We start from the raw sequence: 18,530 nt of genomic DNA, 5'->3' as shown, positions 1-18,530 counted from the left end.
AAAGAAGATCTCCGTAGCCTTTAACAATTATATAGGATGCCTTTCCCTAATTAACCTTAGTAGAGATAGTTCGAAAATTAATAAGGAATTTCTTTTCCGATACTATATGCTTAGTAGCACTAGTATCGTATATAAAATTATAGAAATTTCTATTCTCTAAGGTTTTATAAGGGATTTCCTTCTCTTCTACCTTATATATAAGGTCTTTAATTCGAGAGGAATTTAAAGGTCCTATTTACCTATTATTAAAAACGGCTTTTTTAAGGATATTCGAAGAGATATATACCTCTGCTTCTTCTTTAGAGCTTTTATAACCTCTAGGGGTAGGAGGAGGAATAGAAAAATCGATTTCTAGTTCTTTATCCGTTTAATTATCGACTTCTATTTTTTCTACTTCCGATATATATAAAGAAGAGGGTTTTTTCGTCTTCTTATCGACGTAAGAGTCTAATTCGATAGGATTTCCTTCTATAGAAGGTTTTCTAGGCCTCTTAGAAGGTATTCCTTTATTTTAATTTTTTGTTCTAGAGACTTAGTCCTCTTAAATTCGTCTATAAGACTACTAGAGAGAGACTCTAGATTAAAAGCTTCTAAGTTATTTCGAAGAGCTTACGTTATATTAGTTATATAGCTAGAAAACGAGCCCGAAAGGCAGTTTAAAATCCAAGCTATAATAACTACTTCCGGAATTATAATATTCTATGCTTTTAGCTCTTCGAATACCTCTTTTACCTTATTTAGGTAGCCTTCTAGGGATTCGAAATCCCCTACCGAAGTATTAAAAAGCTCCTTTATAAGTAGGTAATTTAAGGTAAAGGAAATAGGGTTATATAGGTTTTTTAACCTATCCTACGCCTCTTTAGTATTTATTATATGCTTTATTTAGGTTAAAGGACTATCTTTAATACGAAGAAAAATTAAAGTAAGTGCTTCTTTTATTTTCGAGTAATTTTCTTACTATATAGTAGTAGAAAGCTTATCCTTAACTAAAAGAGCCTATATTTAAATAGCCTAGAAGGTATAGTTAGAACTACCCTTTAGTTTAGTAAATTCGAACTTATTCCTAGAGCCTATTTTAGATAATTTAAGGTCGTATAGTTAGTATTAGAATTTTAAAGTTATTACCCGACTTATAGAAAAGCCGGGCTTATAACCTATAAGAAGGTATAAATAATAAGCGTAGAATCGGGTAATCGATAATATAAGCGGAAAGATCGGTCGAAGGAGTATAGGGTAGGATTTCGTCTAGAATTTATAACGAGTATATAAGGGGCTAAATAATATATTAAAAGAATAGCGTTATAAAGGATGCTTACGAACTTACTTATTCTATCTACTACTCCTAGGGAAATCCTTCGTCTTTTATAGACTATTGCTCGCCTACTAGTACACTAATTAGTTAGCTTTCTAGCATATTCTATAGTGCTTAAAAAGCTCTATCTATAGTATATCCTCCTAACTTAGTAGGTGGTCTAATTATAGCGTAATAGTTAACGTAAGACTATAGGTTCTAGTATAAGTAGTAGATTTAACTAGAATGTTCTATGCCCTACCTATTCTCGTATCGCGGATATCTTTAGAACCGCTAGGCTAAAATAGGCAATAGGGTATCCGTTCTGCTCGTAATTAACTTATGCATTTTATGCATATTTTTATTTATAAGGATAGGCTTATCCTAACCCGCTTTTCCTAGAGGAATGTATAGATGTCTAGTAAAGGTCTTTATCTTTTAAGGGTTATTCCCTTAGACTATATTATAGAGCCTCTTTTTACTAGCTTATTCTATAAAGCCTCCCTATACTTATTATTTCTTTATAATAGTAAAATAGGAATATAAGGGTATATTCTTATAATATAAAACTTACTTTTTTTTAGTTTAACTAATAACTTTATATTTTAAAGTACGCGGAGTACCTTATAGACATATTCTTTATATTCTTCTAGAGTATCTAAGAAGATTAGGATATTATCTAGGTATACTACTATAAAGATATCTAAGTATTTATATAGGATATTATTAATTATCTATTAAAAGGTAGCTAGTATATTTATAAGTTTAAATAGTATTACTAGATATTTAAATAGTCTAAATTTCGTTCTAAAGGCTATTATCTATTTATATCCCTTTTTTATATATATTAAGTTATAAGCGCCTTTAAGATTAAGGGCTAGAAACTATTTTTTACTATATAGTCGATCTTATAGTTCTAATATAAGTAGTAATAGTATTCGGTCTTTTATTATAATATCGTTTAAGCGTCTATAGTCGATAACTAGTTATAGCTTACCGTTTTTCTTTAAAATAAATATAACTAGGTAGCTTACTTTAGATATTAACGTTTATATATATCCCTTTTATAAATTCTTATTAAGGTAATTATATAGCGTTTATAGTTACTTTTCGTTTAAGTTATAGATTTTATAGAACGTTAGCGTTATTCTATCTTTAAGATAAATTTTATAGTCTTATTAGCTATATTTAAGTAACCCTATCTTAAGTTCTTCCTTAAAGATTTTATTATATTTCCGGTATTCCTAAGGGATATTCTTTATTCTATCTTATAAGCTTTATTCTTTCTTTTAAAAGCTAGTTTCTCTTAACTTAAGCTCTTTATTAATTTATTTAAGGTCTTTCCTTAAAGTAGTAATAACTCTTTAGATCTTTATATTATATCCTTTATTTTATTTATATTAGATACTAGGTTATATAGCTATATTAGCTAGTACGTAGGTCTTATTAGTCGATTTTATTATATTTACTAGTTCGGTTATTATTTTTATCTATATTACTAAAGCCTATAATAATTTACTTAAACGGTTATCCCTTTTATCCTATTTAGTAGCTAAATTATTATAAAATTTTACTTTCTCCTAAATCTACTAGTCCTAGAAACTTATATCTTCGTTTTAATATAGCTAGCTAGTTTTCTAGTTAATTAATAGGTTACTCTCTTATAGCTATAAAAGCCTTAATATAAGGTTATATTCTTTAATATCTATAATATTAAAGTTAACTTATTTATTATAGCCTTAAATATTAATATTAAGGTAATTAATCTCTATATTAATAATTCTATTATTATAGTTAAAGGCCTCTCCTTTAATATTTATAAGTTTATATAGATCTTTCTTATATCTTTATATAAGTTAGTAACGATTAATAACTTTAAGTAAAATATAATTACTTATTACGCTATAATTTAAAAGTATATATATATAATATCCCGCGATTTAGATATCTAATACTATTTAGTTACTATAGCTTACTATTATTATATATAGGGTCCTTAGATCTTATTATATTATATTAGTCTATAGCCCTTTTATAGATAGCGTACCTTGTTTTTTACTTAGTCTTTATTTATTTTATTTAGGTATTCTTCTTCGATTTATTATTAATATCGTTTCTTTATATTTTCGTTATATAGTATTATATTAAGGCTTAAAAGACTAATATCTTATAGCTAATTAAAGATTTCTTATTTCTCGACGCTATATTATTTATATTATACTACTTCGTAGTTAATTACGTACTATACTTTATAATTCTATTCGTTTTTATACTAAAGGTTAAGTTTTCGTTTAGCGTCTTTTTATTTTTCGTATAGTATTTCTATATTAATTTTTCCTTAGTTAAATATAGCTTATAGCTTTTATATATATTACTAATAATATTTTAGTATACCGTTATATCGTTTATACTATACTTATACTTTTTTATATTTATAAACTCTATAGTTTAAGTATATATATTTATTATAATTTTCTTTATTATATTTAACTCGTTATATAAGCCTTTAAAAGATTAATAGTTTAGATACCTTAAAGTAAGTAGCGTTATACTATTCCTTTATTTTAGCGTATTTATAGATTTTATATATCTTTAAAAGATATCTTATTAATAAACTATAATTATTATAGTATTTATATAGCGTACTATAATCGGGTTCTAATAATATAACTTAGTTATTTAGGTAGCGTTAATCGATTTTCTAGTAGTTTAGTTCTATACTTAGGTAGGGTTTTAAAAGTACTTATCCTTCGAACTTAACTAGGAAAGCGTTATATTATACTTTTATCTAAAAGTATATTATATAATTTAAGTAGACGTATAATATCTATAAAATATACTTATAGTACTTATAAGTAAGTAGTATTTATAAATCGTCTTTAAATTCTCCTTATAGTTACTATTTTTATTATAGAGCTATAAAGGTATTAACTATAGCGATAGCTATAGTATAGTCTTCTTTATATAATACTAGTTAATATCGAATTAATATAGCTTATTAGTTTTCTATAAGAATTTAAGGTATTTATTAGGTTTTAATTTTAAGTATTTCTTTAAATTCTTTAAAGTATAGAGCGTATTTTCTAATTATAGTATTTTCCCTTAGTAGTAAGGGTAGTAGTATAAGTTTATTCTTATCTTCCGTTTCTCTAAGTATTTCTTATTCTTTAAAGCTTATATCGTCGATACTTTATTATTCCTCTTTAAGTTACTATCTAAGTTTCGTAAGTATAAGGGCTATATTTATATCTTCTTTATTATATTATTTATAGACTACCTATTATTATTATTAATTTTTATTTTATATATCTTCTTAGAATCGTTTACTATTCTTCTTAATTTAGTCTTAAGAGACTTTTTTAAGATAGGGGTATTTTAGTTCTATAAATTTAACTTATTTCTATATTTTAAGATCCCTTTATTATATTATTATAAGGGTTTTCCTTAATAGCTTTAAGAACTATTTAGTACTATTCTTATCGCTTAAGTATACTATATATTTATTATTATAGTATATAGTCTAACTAAGGAGTTTATACTTTAGTTCCTATCTATTAATAGCGTTTAGGTATTTCTTACCTTTTAAGGCTAGTACTTAGTAGGTTTTCTTCTCTTTATAAGGTTATCTAATTTCTTTAAAGTAATATCTAAGTTTCCTATAATTAAAATACTTTCCTTTACTTTTCTATATTATATTTAGATCTATCTTACCTAGGTTAATTATATAGGTATAGGTAATAGGAGTTTCGCGCTTCTTTTTATAGTTAGCTTATTAGTTAAAGTTATTCTTATAAGAAGGGTTTTAGTTTCCTCTTCCTTATTTCTTTTCTTAGCGTTATATATACTATCTATTATTAATTTATACTACTATAGTAATATAGTCTAAGAGGTTATTAAGTTAATTTTCCTTATAGAGCTTATCTTTAACTTCTTCTTTAAGCTTATTATAGAATCGTAATATAAGGGGTTTATTATCTTAATTAAGCTTTAAGGTAACTTAATAGAACTTTATAGTATAATCTAATACTAAGATCCTTTATTAAAGTTCTCGAAGTTTTTATTTAGCTTCTTATTTTTTATTAGTTATTCTAAATACCTTTATAATAGCTTCTTTAAATCCTTAAAAACTAGTAAAGACTTTATCTATCTTATTATCTTATCGCGCTAGTTAGTTATTAAGAAAATCCCTTATAATAGGTCTAAACTAAGCGAGTACTATTTTAGATAAATAATTTCCTATATAGAGTACCTTTTCGACTAAGTCTAAGAGTTTTATAAGGTAAAACTAGTAGTAGGCCTTAAGTTAGGTAAGAAAGTCTTAAAGCGTGCTATAAGTACCGTTAAATAGTCCTAGCTATTTTAGTTTAACTACTTCTCTAAGGTCTTAAACTTATCTATTACCTCCTTTATTCTTAAGTAACTATACCTTATATCGAAGGGTAATAATCTCGCGTATTATATCCTAAGGCAATATAGTAGCTCTAGAGTTAGTCGATCTAGTTTACTATATAGGTATATTAATAGTTACGATATTACTTAAAGTAACGCGGTATTATACTAAATAAGAGCTTTTAATATATAACGACCGGTATTATTCCTAAGAGATAAACCTATTAAGGGGTTTATATTAGTAGATATAATAGGGCGTAGTCTAAATAATAATATATATATTATATTAGTAATAAGTTAGAGGTTATAGACTATAGACTATAACTAGGTAATTAGAATTAGAAATAGAATCGTAATAAAGATCTATATTAAAAGCTAGAGAGCTATCTATCTAAAGGAGTAAAAGTAGGTAGCTATATATACCTATAGAGACTGTCCTTAGATTACGGTCCTAGCTATAATCCCTTTCGTAGCTTACTATAGCTTACTTATAAGCTATGCTCCTAAGTAGTAATCTATTTATATAAGGCTTACTTAGCTTACGTACGCTCTAAGTAAGCTAAGCCTAAGTAACTTCTCGTTCTAACTATTATTCTAAGCCGCCTTATTACGTAAACGTGGCCGGCTCTCCTACGGCCCGCTAACTATAGTCGTAATAAAGACCTTATAGGGAGGCCTAGGCCGACCTTCTTAGCCTTTTACTAGCTCTTTTTTAACGCCGGATTCTTATTTTCCTTCTTAAAAAAGACTAATAAGGTAGACTAAGATAACTACCGCTATAACTAAGGAAGGTATATAGCTAGGCACCTTATCCTAAGGTACCCGAACTATAGAAAGGAAAGAGAGGTCCTTTACTAAACCTTTAAGAGATAGAAGGGGGCCCTTAGTATACTTATTTTCTATAGCTCTAAGGAAGGAAGGGAAGCCCTTTTAACCTTCTTAGCTAAAATAGAGATAGGGATAGCTAAGTAGCTTAAAAAGGAGTAACCTAGGGGCCCTAGGGCCCTTATAAGGGAAATTTACCGCGCGGGAGGAATTAGACTAACCTTTACTTTATTTTTACCTTTATAGCTACCCTTTCCCTAATTAGTTATAAGCCCCCGGGCTCTAGAGCTAGCTAGGACTACTAATAGGGGCCTAGGCCCTTATTAGCCTTACTATAGCCCTAGAGGCTATATATAAGTGATAATATAAAAAAGATTAGCTATATATTAGTCTATAGCTTACTAGGACCCTTATTAGGTTATAATAATAATATAGACCGCTTTATAAGGCTATTTTAATATAAGTAGGCTAGGGAAGATAATTTAACTTTTATACCTTTTTACTTAATCTCTTTAATAAATTCCTTTATAAAGAGGACTATCTTATTATCTAAGGCTAAAAAAGCTACTTAAAGATTATACTTTAACTAAGTTATTACTTTAAATATTAGCTAGATATATAATAGGTTTATTTTTCTATTTACTTTATATATATAGAGATACACCGACTAGATGCTTTAAGGTACGAGTAGCAAGCTACACGGGTAGACGGGAGTCAAGTCTGCCCTAATTATTACCTCACCAGTCCTATATCGAGCGTGAGGGGGCTACGCCTGCTGGACGGCACTAGATAAGTAGAGAGCATGGAGGCGACCCGCGATTCTTTCGGTAGGCAATCAGCCTTTGAGTTTATTGGTCTCATTTAGGGCTTCTAGCGTTAAGATCTTTTAGATACAAGCGCAACGGCAGGCGGGAACTTGAGTCATACCGAGAGATATACGAAGTACTTTATACTTAGAAACGCATGAGTTTTCATACTTTACGTCTCGTCTATAACTTTCCTAGGCCCTTTGGCAAGTGATGTCATAAAATGCTTAATACTATCTCATATAAAGTGGAAGGAGATGGAAACAAATAAAGGGTCATCTTGACTTTCTCTAGCGGTGGTCATATCCCGTTATATTATCCCTCGCCACTGAGAGGCAAAGAGCCCGGGGAACTGTATGGAGGGATGACGCCCAGAAACAATATAACGGAGGCACCTAGCGCGACACTCAACGCATACACGTGTCGTGACATGACGTCTCAGATGCATCGCCATATACGGGATCTCGCAGGTGTTTTGTCTGGATTCAGGCCCGGGTGGCACGGGCTTTTCGAGAACGGGCTGCCGTACCAACAACCTGTTTCGGCAAGCAACCGGAACAGGTCTGTAAGGCTCTTGGCCCAGAACGGGTAAAAGCAAGTGGTCGCGCTACTAGACCCCCCCCCCCCTTCTGCCAAGGTGAGAAAAGGGAACGAAATTGACGAGCTATCGCTTAGTCAATTGACCACAGGCAAGAGCGTTTGGTCGAGCATCCAAACGACCAACCGAGGGCTAGCTAGCCCCGTGAGAAGGTCATAGCGGTTTAGGACACAAACAGGTAGCGACTCATGGGCCATTTACGTCGTCAGTCCAGCTTATACTGACTCGTTTATTCCGAGAGACACAGGGGATTCCTATCAATGGTGGCAGAGCCCAGATACAAAAGAAAGAAAAGTCCCAACTTCTCTTTACAATCAGTTCAGCAATATTAGCATCTAGACGCCAGGCTTGCAAGCTTACCCGCATTTACCTTTCTACCCTAATTCTACTCCCAACTATATCTACCGTTTCTATTTCCTCTATACTCCTCTTACCAAGCTCGCCCTCCCTTTATAAATCTTACTAATTATCAGTATGGTTTGCTTTGCCTCTCTCCTGGCTAGTAAGTTATATATAAGTTCACGTGTTAAACCTTTTGCTGACCTAGTAATTAGTTGCCTTGGCTGCTCAAGGTCTTCAGGCGGCCCCGAGCCGTTACGACGATGAGCTCGGCCTGCAGTCCCGAGCCTTCCGGCATACCAATCTGGCCTCGGGTCCTCAGCCGTTGAAAGCCAACGACGAGCCCGGCCTACAGTCCCGAGCCTTTCGGCATACCAATCTGGCCTCGGGTCCTCAGCCGTTGAAAGCCAACGGCGAACCCGGCCTGCAGTCCCGAGCCTTTCGGCATACCAATCAGGCCTCGGATCCTCAGCCGTTGCCCAAGCGACAGAACGGGGCCCCGGCTGCCGGAGAGAACTCGGGCGCTCTAGCCGGGACCGAGAGTCCAGCAGGCAAAGCCCAGGCAGAAGGTGAAGCTCAGAGGACATGAGCCACGGCAGGGCCTCCCGCCGCCGCCCCGAAGAAGCCTCGATGTCCGTCTGCGGTCCGTATAATAGATGCCCACGGGAAGCAACGCGGCATATACAGAGTGTACGTGGATCTTTGTATTTAGTAATTTACATGTTGAGAAACCTTGGGGCCTGGTCCTCTACACCACGCTCCACGTGAGATAGGGTCCAAATTCCCTGCCGCGCTCATCTTATTCGAGGCTATGCTCAGCGCAAGTTGGGGGCGAGGGGCAACATACGTTATGCCTGCGGGGTGGTCAGAGTGAAAGGATCGAGGTTGCAGCTTGCAAGGAGCGCATCCATAGGGCGGCTACCACTTCATGATGTGACCGAGGGTGAAGCAGAGTCGTCTAGGTCAAATGAATCATTATCACCGTCCATAACCTGGACTGATGGCTGGTGCATACCGCTCAGGTGATGACGAACAAGCGATGTTTCTGATGGCTGCGGAACGGGGCTTAGATTTCTCGTATGGGTTTAATAGCATTGTGACTATATGGTCTGGTAAGCGGGTTTAGAATCACATGTGACGTAGCGACACCTCGACTTGACCGAGACGATTGGTACTTCAGCCGTCGAGCACAATGACATTATGAGGAATAAAGCCAACGGGCAGGCAGGCAGGCGGCCTGGGCACGGTGTGGACCCCTCGTCTGCCGGCAGTGCCATCGGCGAGCACGCATGCGCGAGAGCCATCGGCACGCACAAACACCTCGCTCCAGATAGCATCGAGCCTGCTCCTCCCCCCCCGCGAAGCCCTCGTCACGCCGGCCTCTCCAACTTCCACCACGATTTTTTGTATACAAAATAACCAAAGTTGGAAGAAGAAGCAAGGATGGTGGTGCAAGTCATGGGCGCCAAGGACCCCGGCCAGGTGCTGGTTCGCCCAGTGCGCCATTTCGAACATCTCGCCATCCCGAACCCCTCAGATCCGAGCTCCGTCCTCCGCAGTCGGCCCTCCGCGAACCCACTTGCCCAGCTCACTGAGCACGTAATACCTACATACTACATACTACATATTATTACTACATGGGACATCATGAGTTACATACTGTACGTGTGCATGCCTATAAGAGAACCATCCTCCCCCTCCCTCCCCCTTTCTTCTCGAATTCACCTCTCCCCTCCGTCCTCCTTGCTTCCTCCCCACCACCGACTTGCAGCTCTCCCAGCTCCCAGCACCACCCGCCGTCTCGAGCATTACCTGACAGGCGGATAGCCAGCCAGCCAGAGACACCGACTTCCCGAATAACCTCCACCCCCCTCCCCCATATCAATCATGCCCGAGCTCAAGGTCGGCGCCTCGTTCCCCGACGACGTCGCCTTCACCTACATCCCCCCGTCTCCCGAGCGCGACATCAAGGTGTGCGGCATTCCGCAAAAGTACGACGCCAGCAAAGGTCCGTCTGCTCCCCCCCCCCCATCCCCTCATAGCTTTTCGTGTTGAACAAAGAGAGAGAGAGAAAGACAGTCGGTGCTGACCAGAAGACACCAAAAACCCAGAGTTCAAGAGCAAGAAAGTCATCCTCGTCTCCGTCCCCGGCGCCTTCACCCCAACCTGCCAAGCCTCCCACCTCCCCTCGTACCTCGACAACAAGGCCAAGCTCAAGGCAAAGGGCGTCGACCACGTCGTCGTCATCGCCTATAACGATGCCTACGTCATGTCTGCCTGGGGCAAGGCCAACGGCGTGACCGATGACTTTGTCGTAAGCCCTCCTCCCCCTTTGCTCTCTTTCAAGCCAGCCAGCGCGCACACAAAGCTAAATCCCCGTGCCTCTGCCGCTGTAGATCTTCGCCTCCGATGCCGATGCCAAGTTCAGCAAGAGCATCGGCTGGACCCTTGGCGAACGCACCGCCCGATACGCCATCGCCGTCGACCATGGCAAGGTCGTCTACGCGAGCCAGGACGACGACGCCAAGTCCATCGACCAGTCGGGTGCCGAGGCGGTCCTGGGGAAGCTGTAGATTGCATGTCCCGCGATAGAGTGCTCACCCATAGAACCGTCGTGCCGCGATAGATGGTACCACATAAATAGAAGTCACGCCGCTCCAGTCCTTTCCTGTTTGCTCAATCTCCTCGCCAGACTTGTCACTCGATCGTGTGCCGATGCTTTTTTCCCTTGTTCTCCTCGTCAACCCCAACGCAACAGCCACTCTGATTTAAGAGAGGAGATGGCCATGTCTTTGCACTCCCACGCGGTTATGCATTGCAGCGCTGCACGAAAACATGGCAAGGCATGACGGCAACAGCTCATCGGGGCCGTGGCACCGGCATTTCAAGTTTTTGTTTTTTTACTCAACTGCCAATGCACCCTACCCAGGGCGTTCCAAGCAACCCGAGATTGTAGAAGAACCGGCCGGAAAGGACACACAAGAACCACAGACTCCCGCCACTGCTTCCCTCGCGCCACCACCACTTAGCGGGTCCGCGCGGCGACCTTGACAGGCGCGCCCTTGGCGCCCTGCTTGCTGACGTTGCGCTGCGTCTGGCCCTTGGACGCCTGGGCCGCCGTCTTGGCCTTCTCGGCCTTCTTGGCCGCCGCGGCAGCCTGCTTCTTCTCCTTGCTCTCCTTGATGGCCTGGGCGCGGGCGGCCGACCGGGCCTCGGGCCGCATCGCGCGGCGCTCCTTGATCACATCGAGCGAGGCGCCGACAATGGCGCGCTGGGCCTTGACGGTTCGGCGGGTGCGCTTCTTGGCGACTTCCTGTTGGAGGGAGGGAAATCGTCAGTCTTCTTGACTCCTCGGCGTTGCCCCCGCAGTGAGGCGTTTCAACTCCCCCTCATCACGCTTTCAAGTCGCGACGAGGGGGACAGTGTATGTCGGAGTCGTACCTCAGAAATGCCCTTGCGGTGCTGTCGGCGGTACAGGACGGTCCATGCGATGCGGCGGGGGTTCTTTCGTTGCAGGAAGAGCGACTCCGACTTGCCGTTCTGGAATCGGAACACTTTGCTGTCGCCGCGGACGTAGATTTTGCCCTGCAAAACGACAAGTCCGCTGTCAGTGATCCAGTCCTTGGCCACATTGTATTCCCCTCCCATCCACCCTCATCCTCCATCAGGGCCCTCTCCCCCTCTCTCCATCCAAATCGCCGTCGTGCAAACGGGGAATGCAACGGGGGAAGGGGGGGCAAATCGCACCTTGCCAGGGTAAATCCTCTGTCCCGAGAAGGTGTCGTCGTAGGTACGCATCTTGTCGCTTCGGCGGGGTGAATGGCGACAAGGTGTGGTGTCGTGGACCGAGGGGGATTTGGCGTTGGCAAGAGGATCGAACGGCCGTGGGTACGTTCAATTTCGCGAATTGGTGGTGTGTGCTAATGACTAAGCCGTCGCCTAGGGCAGGCGTTGAGTCGATTTGCATTTCACGGCGGTTTTCAGCACGTGCCAAATCACGTGATGTATTGGATCCCGAAACACTCCTCCACTCCAACCTTCACCCGCCAATCATCGTGGGCTTCTTCACGTGAGAGCCGATTCCTCCCAAATGCTCAGCAGCTCAATCTGCATCCTACATCTACGCCCAGAATCCTCCTCTCCCACCTAATAACCAGGCTGTTGTACGGATCGGATCATGAACTGGTGCCCTCACCCCCGAGACCGTAAATGATATCCCGGGCAAACCGCATCGCCCACGCCGTCACATCGCAGTTCAATGAGCTGCCCGCCAAGCGGAAGCCCTCGGTGCGCGACAATGGCGTGCACGAATGGGTTCCCCTGAGCGGCATCGTCGCCGAGGAGGACGGCTGTATCACCTGTCTGGCTCTGGCGTAAGCTTCCTCTCGCCCCCCTCACCCGTACTACTTACACACATACGAGGCCCTCCTCTGTGTAGGTTTCTTCTAAAACCGTCACTCAATAGGACCGGCATGAAGTGTCTCCCCGCGTCAAAGCTCCCCGAGGCCAACGGCAATGGCCTCCATGACTGGCACGCCGAGGTCCTGGCCCTCAGGGCCTTTAACCGCCTCCTTCTGGACCAGTGCAAGACCCTGGCCGAGGGCTGCGTCCCAACCGCCCAGGTAATGGAGTGGGCGCGGCAAGGGGCCCCAGGCGAGGGACATGCTCCGCCATCGAGGCCGTTTCGCATCAGAGAGGGCGTCAGGCTGCACATGTACTGCTCCGAAGCGCCATGTATGTACCATCATTGAACCGGCCGGGCATGTTATATGATGATGTAGTGACCAGGGCAAGCAGGCGGAGACGCGAGCATGGAACTCACCATGGCTGCCCAAGACGATGCTTCCCCGTGGGAACCCCCGACGGCGGCTACCACCCCGTCCACGGCCGCCGCTGCCGCAGAACCCTCCCTCCCCGGCCGGGCCTACTTCTCCCGCCTGGGTATCGTCCGCCGCAAACCCTCCCGCGCCGACGCGCCCCCCACAGCCTCCAAGTCCTGCTCGGACAAGCTCGCCCTCAAGCAGTGCACCTCGCTCCTCTCCTCCCAGACATCGCTCCTCGTCGACCTGTGCTACCTCGACTCCCTCGTCCTGCCCGCGTCGCAGTACTCGGCCACGGCTTGTCACAGGGCCTTTTCTCCGGACGGCCGCATGGCAGCAGCCTTGGCCGCCGCCGCCACCTGGTCCGGGGACTACGCCTTTCGCCCCTTTGTCGTCGAGATGACGGACCACGTGTTTGACTCGTCGCGCGAGGCCGTTCGCGCCCGTGCTGGCGACAGCATCTCGGCTTGTAACATTGCCGCTGCCTGGTCGGCTGCGGGCGTTGAGGAATCCGTCATCGGCGGCGTGCTTCAGGGCAGGAAGCCCTTTCACGAAAAGGGGGCCAGCCGCATGTCGAGGAGGCAGATGTGGAGGGCGGCCTCGGAGCTTGCGGACCTACTGGATGGGCACGGTGAGATCAGGGACCAGCTAAACCGGCAGAGATACTGGGAAGTCAAGACCGGACAGCTGCTGGCGGACAGAAGGGCAGTCAAGGCCGCAGTTCGCCAGACAGCCCTGGCCGGTTGGAGTGCCAGCAAAGAGGACACTGAATTCGGGAAAGACGTCGCCGACTGACTTGCACCTAGAGGCATGGGTTTCTTCTTTTTCATGCGAGGTTGGCATCCCTCGCGACGCAGCCCGCAATTTTGTACAAAATCAAACCCTCTTAGATAGTCCGCAGTGTCGCTTCGCCCAGCACATTCCAAGCCCTAATCGCTGCACCCCTTCCTTCGTAGAAGCGTAGGAGCGCCGCGGGTGACCTGCCAAGGTACTTTGCCTCGGCCAACGCAGGCCATCAAGTTCCCCACCTCTAGCCGCCCTTTGCAAAACCGTCGTGGGCAGGCTTATTCGACCTTGCTCTCAAAGTTCTCGCCCTCGACCAAGTCGGGAATCTCGTCGTCATCGTCGCCCTTCTCGCCCTTCTGCATGTTCTGGTAGCTCTCGGCAAGCTTGCGGAGCGAGGCCAGCGAGTCGGGGCCGAGCTGGTTCAGGATGCCGGGGACAAGCTCGGTGAGCTCTTTGTCCTCACCGTTGCCATAGATGGCGAACGTGTTGGCGGGAACGGCGGCGTGGACTGCGAGCGGGGGGCCAAGGAAAACGTATGTCAGCACTTCGCTGCTCATAGACGAGGCCGCGCAGGACTGGAGGCAGAGGAAATGGCCAAACGCACCCTTGGGAGCAGCAAAGTGGATCACGTTGCCATCAGACTTGAACATGTTGACCTCCTCAATGGCCTGGATGGGCTGCGTGTTGAGCTTCTTAAGCGTCTGTTGAAGCTTCTTGTCGTCGGCGCCGGACCGGGCGGGTGCGCGCTTGACCTTTCTCCGGGGAGTTCCCTTTCCACTGCAACGGACACGGCATTAACGGTCGGTTCGGGAGGGAAGGACGTGCAACGGCATCGTCGAAACCGGGAGATTCCTAGACATACCCTGTGCCATTTCCAAGTTAGCTTCGCATTCGCGATGATCAAAGGACCCCCTCGATCAAAAGAGAACCAAAACTATATCTGTCCAGCCTCTGGTCACTCACCAGTTCGGGCTCCCAGGCCAAGCTTCTTGAGGCGCTCCTGGACGTCGGCCATGATGTGCAAGCGGAAGTGAGGAAGGTAGGGGAGCTCGAAAACCTTGGGGGCTTTTGGCGTCAGCGGGATTCGGCGGGCCGCGCGAGGCCAGAGGGAAAAGCGTGGCCGCGCGACCTGGTGCTGCTACATACCGGGAGATGAGGGGACGGCGTCGAGAGTCTGAATTATCGCCAACGAACTCGGAATTGGTGATGGAGCAAGGCACTACTTCGCAGAGCAGGTTTTGTGCGTGCCAAGACTTTTTCGCCCCTGGATTATGTGTTTTGCCGAGCGGGCCCACCCTTGCTGACATCTCCAGCTCTACAGACAGGGTATGCATCTCCACTCCAGCTGCCGCGACGGATAAACCTCCAGCGGACCAATCTCTGGGCTTGGAGCCGAGTCTTTTTCAACGTCCAAAGCGCTATCCACTAAACAGCGAGGCGTACAGACCAGTGCTTCTCCCCTTGGGCCCCTCGGTCCGCCAACTCCGCGTCAAACCAAACGTCATGATTCATCAGTCATCATCTCCAGACAAGTGAAGCCCTGTGTCGTCGGGCAAGGGAATGGCAATCGTGGCATAACTGCATTACTATGTGACATCATATTTTACCCCCGGGGTAAATCCTTGCGCGGCAATTACAACATTAGTCGAGGCCGCCGCCGTTCTCTACCAGCTTGCAGGCCCAATGGGCGCCTGGCCCTTGATAAACGTCTTGGTGACGGCCGTGGCGTTGGCATCCAACGTGTTGGTCACCACCGACACGCCCCACCACGCTGGGAACTTGGTCTCGCTGAGACCGAGTCCGAGCCCAGACAAGACGGTGCACAGAGCCGTCCCGATGTCGAGGGCTCCCGAGAGGGGGTAATTGTAGCGAGCTGCGGGACGCGCCGTTAGCCGTGCCGAGGGACGCGGGACAAGAGGGGCACACTTACACCACCAGCCCAAGAAGCGCCTGCGGATAAAGTAGTTGAAGATGAGTCCGACAATGACCCACTGGAACAGGTAGAAGAGCGTGGCTGGAGGCATCATGCTGGCGGCGCCAAACAGGGCCGGCGTGACAATGTACCGAACCCACGACCGGGGCCAGCGCCGAGCGGCAAAGTACTGGATGACGGGGCAGCCAAAGCCAATGAGCCAGAACCAGTTGATCCAAGAGTAGAGGCCTCCTACGCCAAAGACCTTTGCGGGGCCGATGACGCCCCAGATGACGCTGGCGTTGTAAAACGTCTTGGCGTTGGGGCACGTCAAGCCCTGGGCCTGATCCTTGGTGCAGATGCCCTCAATGTTGCCGCGGAGGAAGTTGTAGGTGGAGATCTGGACAAAGGAGAGCCAGATGACGGCGAAGGCCTGGGCGGCGAACATGCTGCGGGGGGGGATCTTCATGTAGTGGCCCACCTTCATGTCGGAGATGTATGTCAGGCCGTTGTACGACAGCATGTAGCCCCAGGACTTGAAGAGCATCATGGCGACGGGGCGGCCGGGCATCATGTAGCCGACAATCATCTCGGTGATGACGTTAAGGCCCGTCTGCTGGTTGGTGATGGCCTGGACCATGCCGATGGGGATGAAGAGGACGACGCCAATGAGGATGCAAATGATGTAAGCCCACCACGGCAGGTGCGTCTTCCAGAGCTGGCTGGCAATCATGCCAAAGGCAAAGCTGACGGCGAAGATGGCCAGAAACCACCACTCGGGTGCCTCCTTGTACTTGCGCATGAGCTTGAGGTGGACATCGGGCTCCTCGTACTTGGCGTCCCGGGCGCGGTTCCAGACGTCGGAGCCGTAGAAGAGGAAGACGTGGGTGATTGTGGAGATGAGCGTGGCAAAGGACAGGCCGTACGAGAGGGAAAAGGTGGGACCGAGCAGGATGGGCGAATAGGCCCGGTAGGCCGTCTCGTTGACAGTGAAGTCGGGGGTGAGGATACGGCTGGTGTTGTAGGGCTCAGCGAAGCGGTCAAAGTTCTGGTTGGCGCTGAGGGGGAGGTAGCGGTAGTACTCGGGGCCGGCCCAAGCAAGGCCAATGGCACCAACTGTCGTCAGGATCATGCCGGCGAGGACGTTGAAGATGGCAAAGGCGGGCGTCTGGAGAGGTGAGAGCAAAAATGCGGTGACGACGGCCCAGTCAAACGAGATGGGCAAGAGGCCGAGGCCGGTCTGGCCGCCAAAGAGCTGGTTGACGACGACGTTTGTGGGGGCGATCCAGGTGGCGAACATGAAGAGGGACAAGAAGGGGGCGATGACGAGGGGGAACCACTCCCAGCCAAAGGTGCAGAGGGCGACGAGGAGGAAGAACTTGTAGCGGCCAATGCGCCAGCCATTGGTCTGAGAGGGATCCGAGGGCCGGTGGTCGTGCAGCGAATACATGACGGAGCAGGTGATGAGGGTGGCGGGCCAGACCATGGACGAGGGCCAGACGAGGAAGCGGCGGGCGACGCCAGCGACACCGAAGCCCATGGCCTGGGTGGACAGCATGAGGAGGATTTGGAATCCCCATTTGAAGTGCTGCTGGTAGAAGATTTCCTGGGCGAGCAGAATGTCGATGGAGTAGCTGATGGTGGAGCCGGCGGCCGTCATCATGGTGATGATGGTGTGCTCCTTGACGTTGAAGGGGCCGGGGTTCAGCTCTAGGGTGTGGCCGAAGAGGGTGAAGGTCTTGTGCGGCATGGCCTTGGCCCAACCGACACCCAATCTAGATGAGAGTGGTCAGTTGGACGGGGGCGGAGGTTGGGGGGGAGGGGGGGGGCTCACGGGTAAGCAATGAGCTGGACGACGGTCGAGGTGATGGAGATGGGGGTGCGTCGGAGATTGAGAAGGACGTTGCAGGCGGCGATGATGGTGCAGAGAATGACGCCAATGGTCCAGGCGCGGATGGTGTTGACGGGGAGGTCGAGGTCGTGAGGCGGGACCTAGACTGGGGGTCAGCTCGGGAGTCTTGGGGGATAGACGGCGTGTAAGCGACTGACCGAGGAGCGGACTTCGGGGTAGGGCGAGTCCTCCTGGATGAGCGACTCGTCAATGGCGGCCTCCTTTTCGGCGTTGCCCGAGGCGAGGGCATCGTCGATGTTGTCGAGCTTGTCGTTGTCGAGAAAGGGATCCCACTTGTGCTGCTTCCTGAAGCGGCGCAGCTCGCGGTCCGGGTTGTGGTCAGCCGACATGACGGGGAGAATCTCGGCGCCCGTCGAGTCGGCGCTGTCGGCGGGCGTCTCGCGCGCCTTGACGCCGAAGCGCTCCTTGATGCCCATGATGCCCAGGGTTGTCGTGGTGTGGCCAGCGGCAGAGTGCAACTACTCGGGACACAGGGAAAAGACGTCTGGGGGGGCAGCCAAGGAGGCGAGGGGACGAGAGAGGGACGATAGCAAGAGAGCGAGAGAGAGGCGGGCAGTGCCAAGTTTATATCAGGAATGGCCACGCGGAAAAGGAGAGGAGGAAGAGTGGGGTGTGTGGAGGAGGAGGAGGAGATGGAGGAGGAGGAGATGGAGGAGGAGGAGATGGAGGAGGAGGGTGGGAGGGCGGAGGCGGACGAGACGGGCAGGTGCAGGACCAGGGCCGGAGCAAGCTTCTCGAGGGACCTTGAGGACTATGAATGGGCGTGGTCTGGGCTCTTTTCTCTCACCATTGCAGCGCCGGGAGTGAATTCCAAGGCTGTGCGAGCAGCAACAAAGACTCGCACAAATCTAG

The 18,530-nt window shown here is 46.4% G+C and overlaps 6 protein-coding genes across 6 annotated transcripts; 3 read left to right on the top strand and 3 right to left on the bottom strand.

Annotated features, from left to right (window-relative positions):
• Positions 1-8,097: 8,097 nt before the first annotated feature.
• On the top strand, positions 8,098-8,837 carry HRG_04580 (uncharacterized protein; the record flags this gene model as incomplete). The annotated part of the gene is made up of 2 exons (XM_044863051.1): positions 8,098-8,110; positions 8,464-8,837. 2 exons carry the CDS (start codon positions 8,098-8,100, stop codon positions 8,835-8,837), a joined length of 387 nt encoding a protein of 128 aa, XP_044721665.1.
• Positions 8,838-10,135: 1,298 nt separating this feature from the next.
• HRG_04579 (redoxin domain-containing protein) lies at positions 10,136-10,821 on the top strand (the record flags this gene model as incomplete). Its single annotated transcript, XM_044863050.1, has 3 exons — positions 10,136-10,256; positions 10,360-10,562; positions 10,645-10,821. The coding sequence occupies 3 exons, from the start codon at positions 10,136-10,138 to the stop codon at positions 10,819-10,821; spliced, it is 501 nt and encodes a 166-aa protein (XP_044721664.1).
• A 452-nt stretch (positions 10,822-11,273) lies between these two features.
• On the bottom strand, positions 11,274-12,046 carry HRG_04578 (ribosomal protein l24e domain-containing protein; the record flags this gene model as incomplete). Its single annotated transcript, XM_044863049.1, has 3 exons — positions 11,274-11,561; positions 11,690-11,833; positions 11,996-12,046. 3 exons carry the CDS (start codon positions 12,044-12,046, stop codon positions 11,274-11,276), a joined length of 483 nt encoding a protein of 160 aa, XP_044721663.1.
• Positions 12,047-12,457: 411 nt separating this feature from the next.
• On the top strand, positions 12,458-13,863 carry HRG_04577 (adenosine-deaminase (editase) domain-containing protein; the record flags this gene model as incomplete). The annotated part of the gene is made up of 3 exons (XM_044863048.1): positions 12,458-12,621; positions 12,714-12,982; positions 13,046-13,863. The coding sequence occupies 3 exons, from the start codon at positions 12,458-12,460 to the stop codon at positions 13,861-13,863; spliced, it is 1,251 nt and encodes a 416-aa protein (XP_044721662.1).
• A 269-nt stretch (positions 13,864-14,132) lies between these two features.
• Positions 14,133-14,869, bottom strand: HRG_04576 (NAC domain-containing protein; the record flags this gene model as incomplete). The annotated part of the gene is made up of 3 exons (XM_044863047.1): positions 14,133-14,362; positions 14,459-14,631; positions 14,814-14,869. The coding sequence occupies 3 exons, from the start codon at positions 14,867-14,869 to the stop codon at positions 14,133-14,135; spliced, it is 459 nt and encodes a 152-aa protein (XP_044721661.1).
• A 649-nt stretch (positions 14,870-15,518) lies between these two features.
• HRG_04575 (OPT oligopeptide transporter protein) lies at positions 15,519-18,094 on the bottom strand (the record flags this gene model as incomplete). Its single annotated transcript, XM_044863046.1, has 4 exons — positions 15,519-15,727; positions 15,785-17,541; positions 17,601-17,758; positions 17,816-18,094. 4 exons carry the CDS (start codon positions 18,092-18,094, stop codon positions 15,519-15,521), a joined length of 2,403 nt encoding a protein of 800 aa, XP_044721660.1.
• Positions 18,095-18,530: the final 436 nt, after the last annotated feature.

This window comes from Hirsutella rhossiliensis, assembly GCF_020360975.1.
Source record: "Hirsutella rhossiliensis strain HR02 chromosome Unknown scaffold00004, whole genome shotgun sequence".
NCBI classification, from domain to species: Eukaryota; Fungi; Ascomycota; class Sordariomycetes; order Hypocreales; family Ophiocordycipitaceae; genus Hirsutella; species Hirsutella rhossiliensis.
The sequence above is the reverse complement of the archived record's forward strand: the minus strand, read 5'-3'. Positions and strand labels throughout refer to the sequence as shown.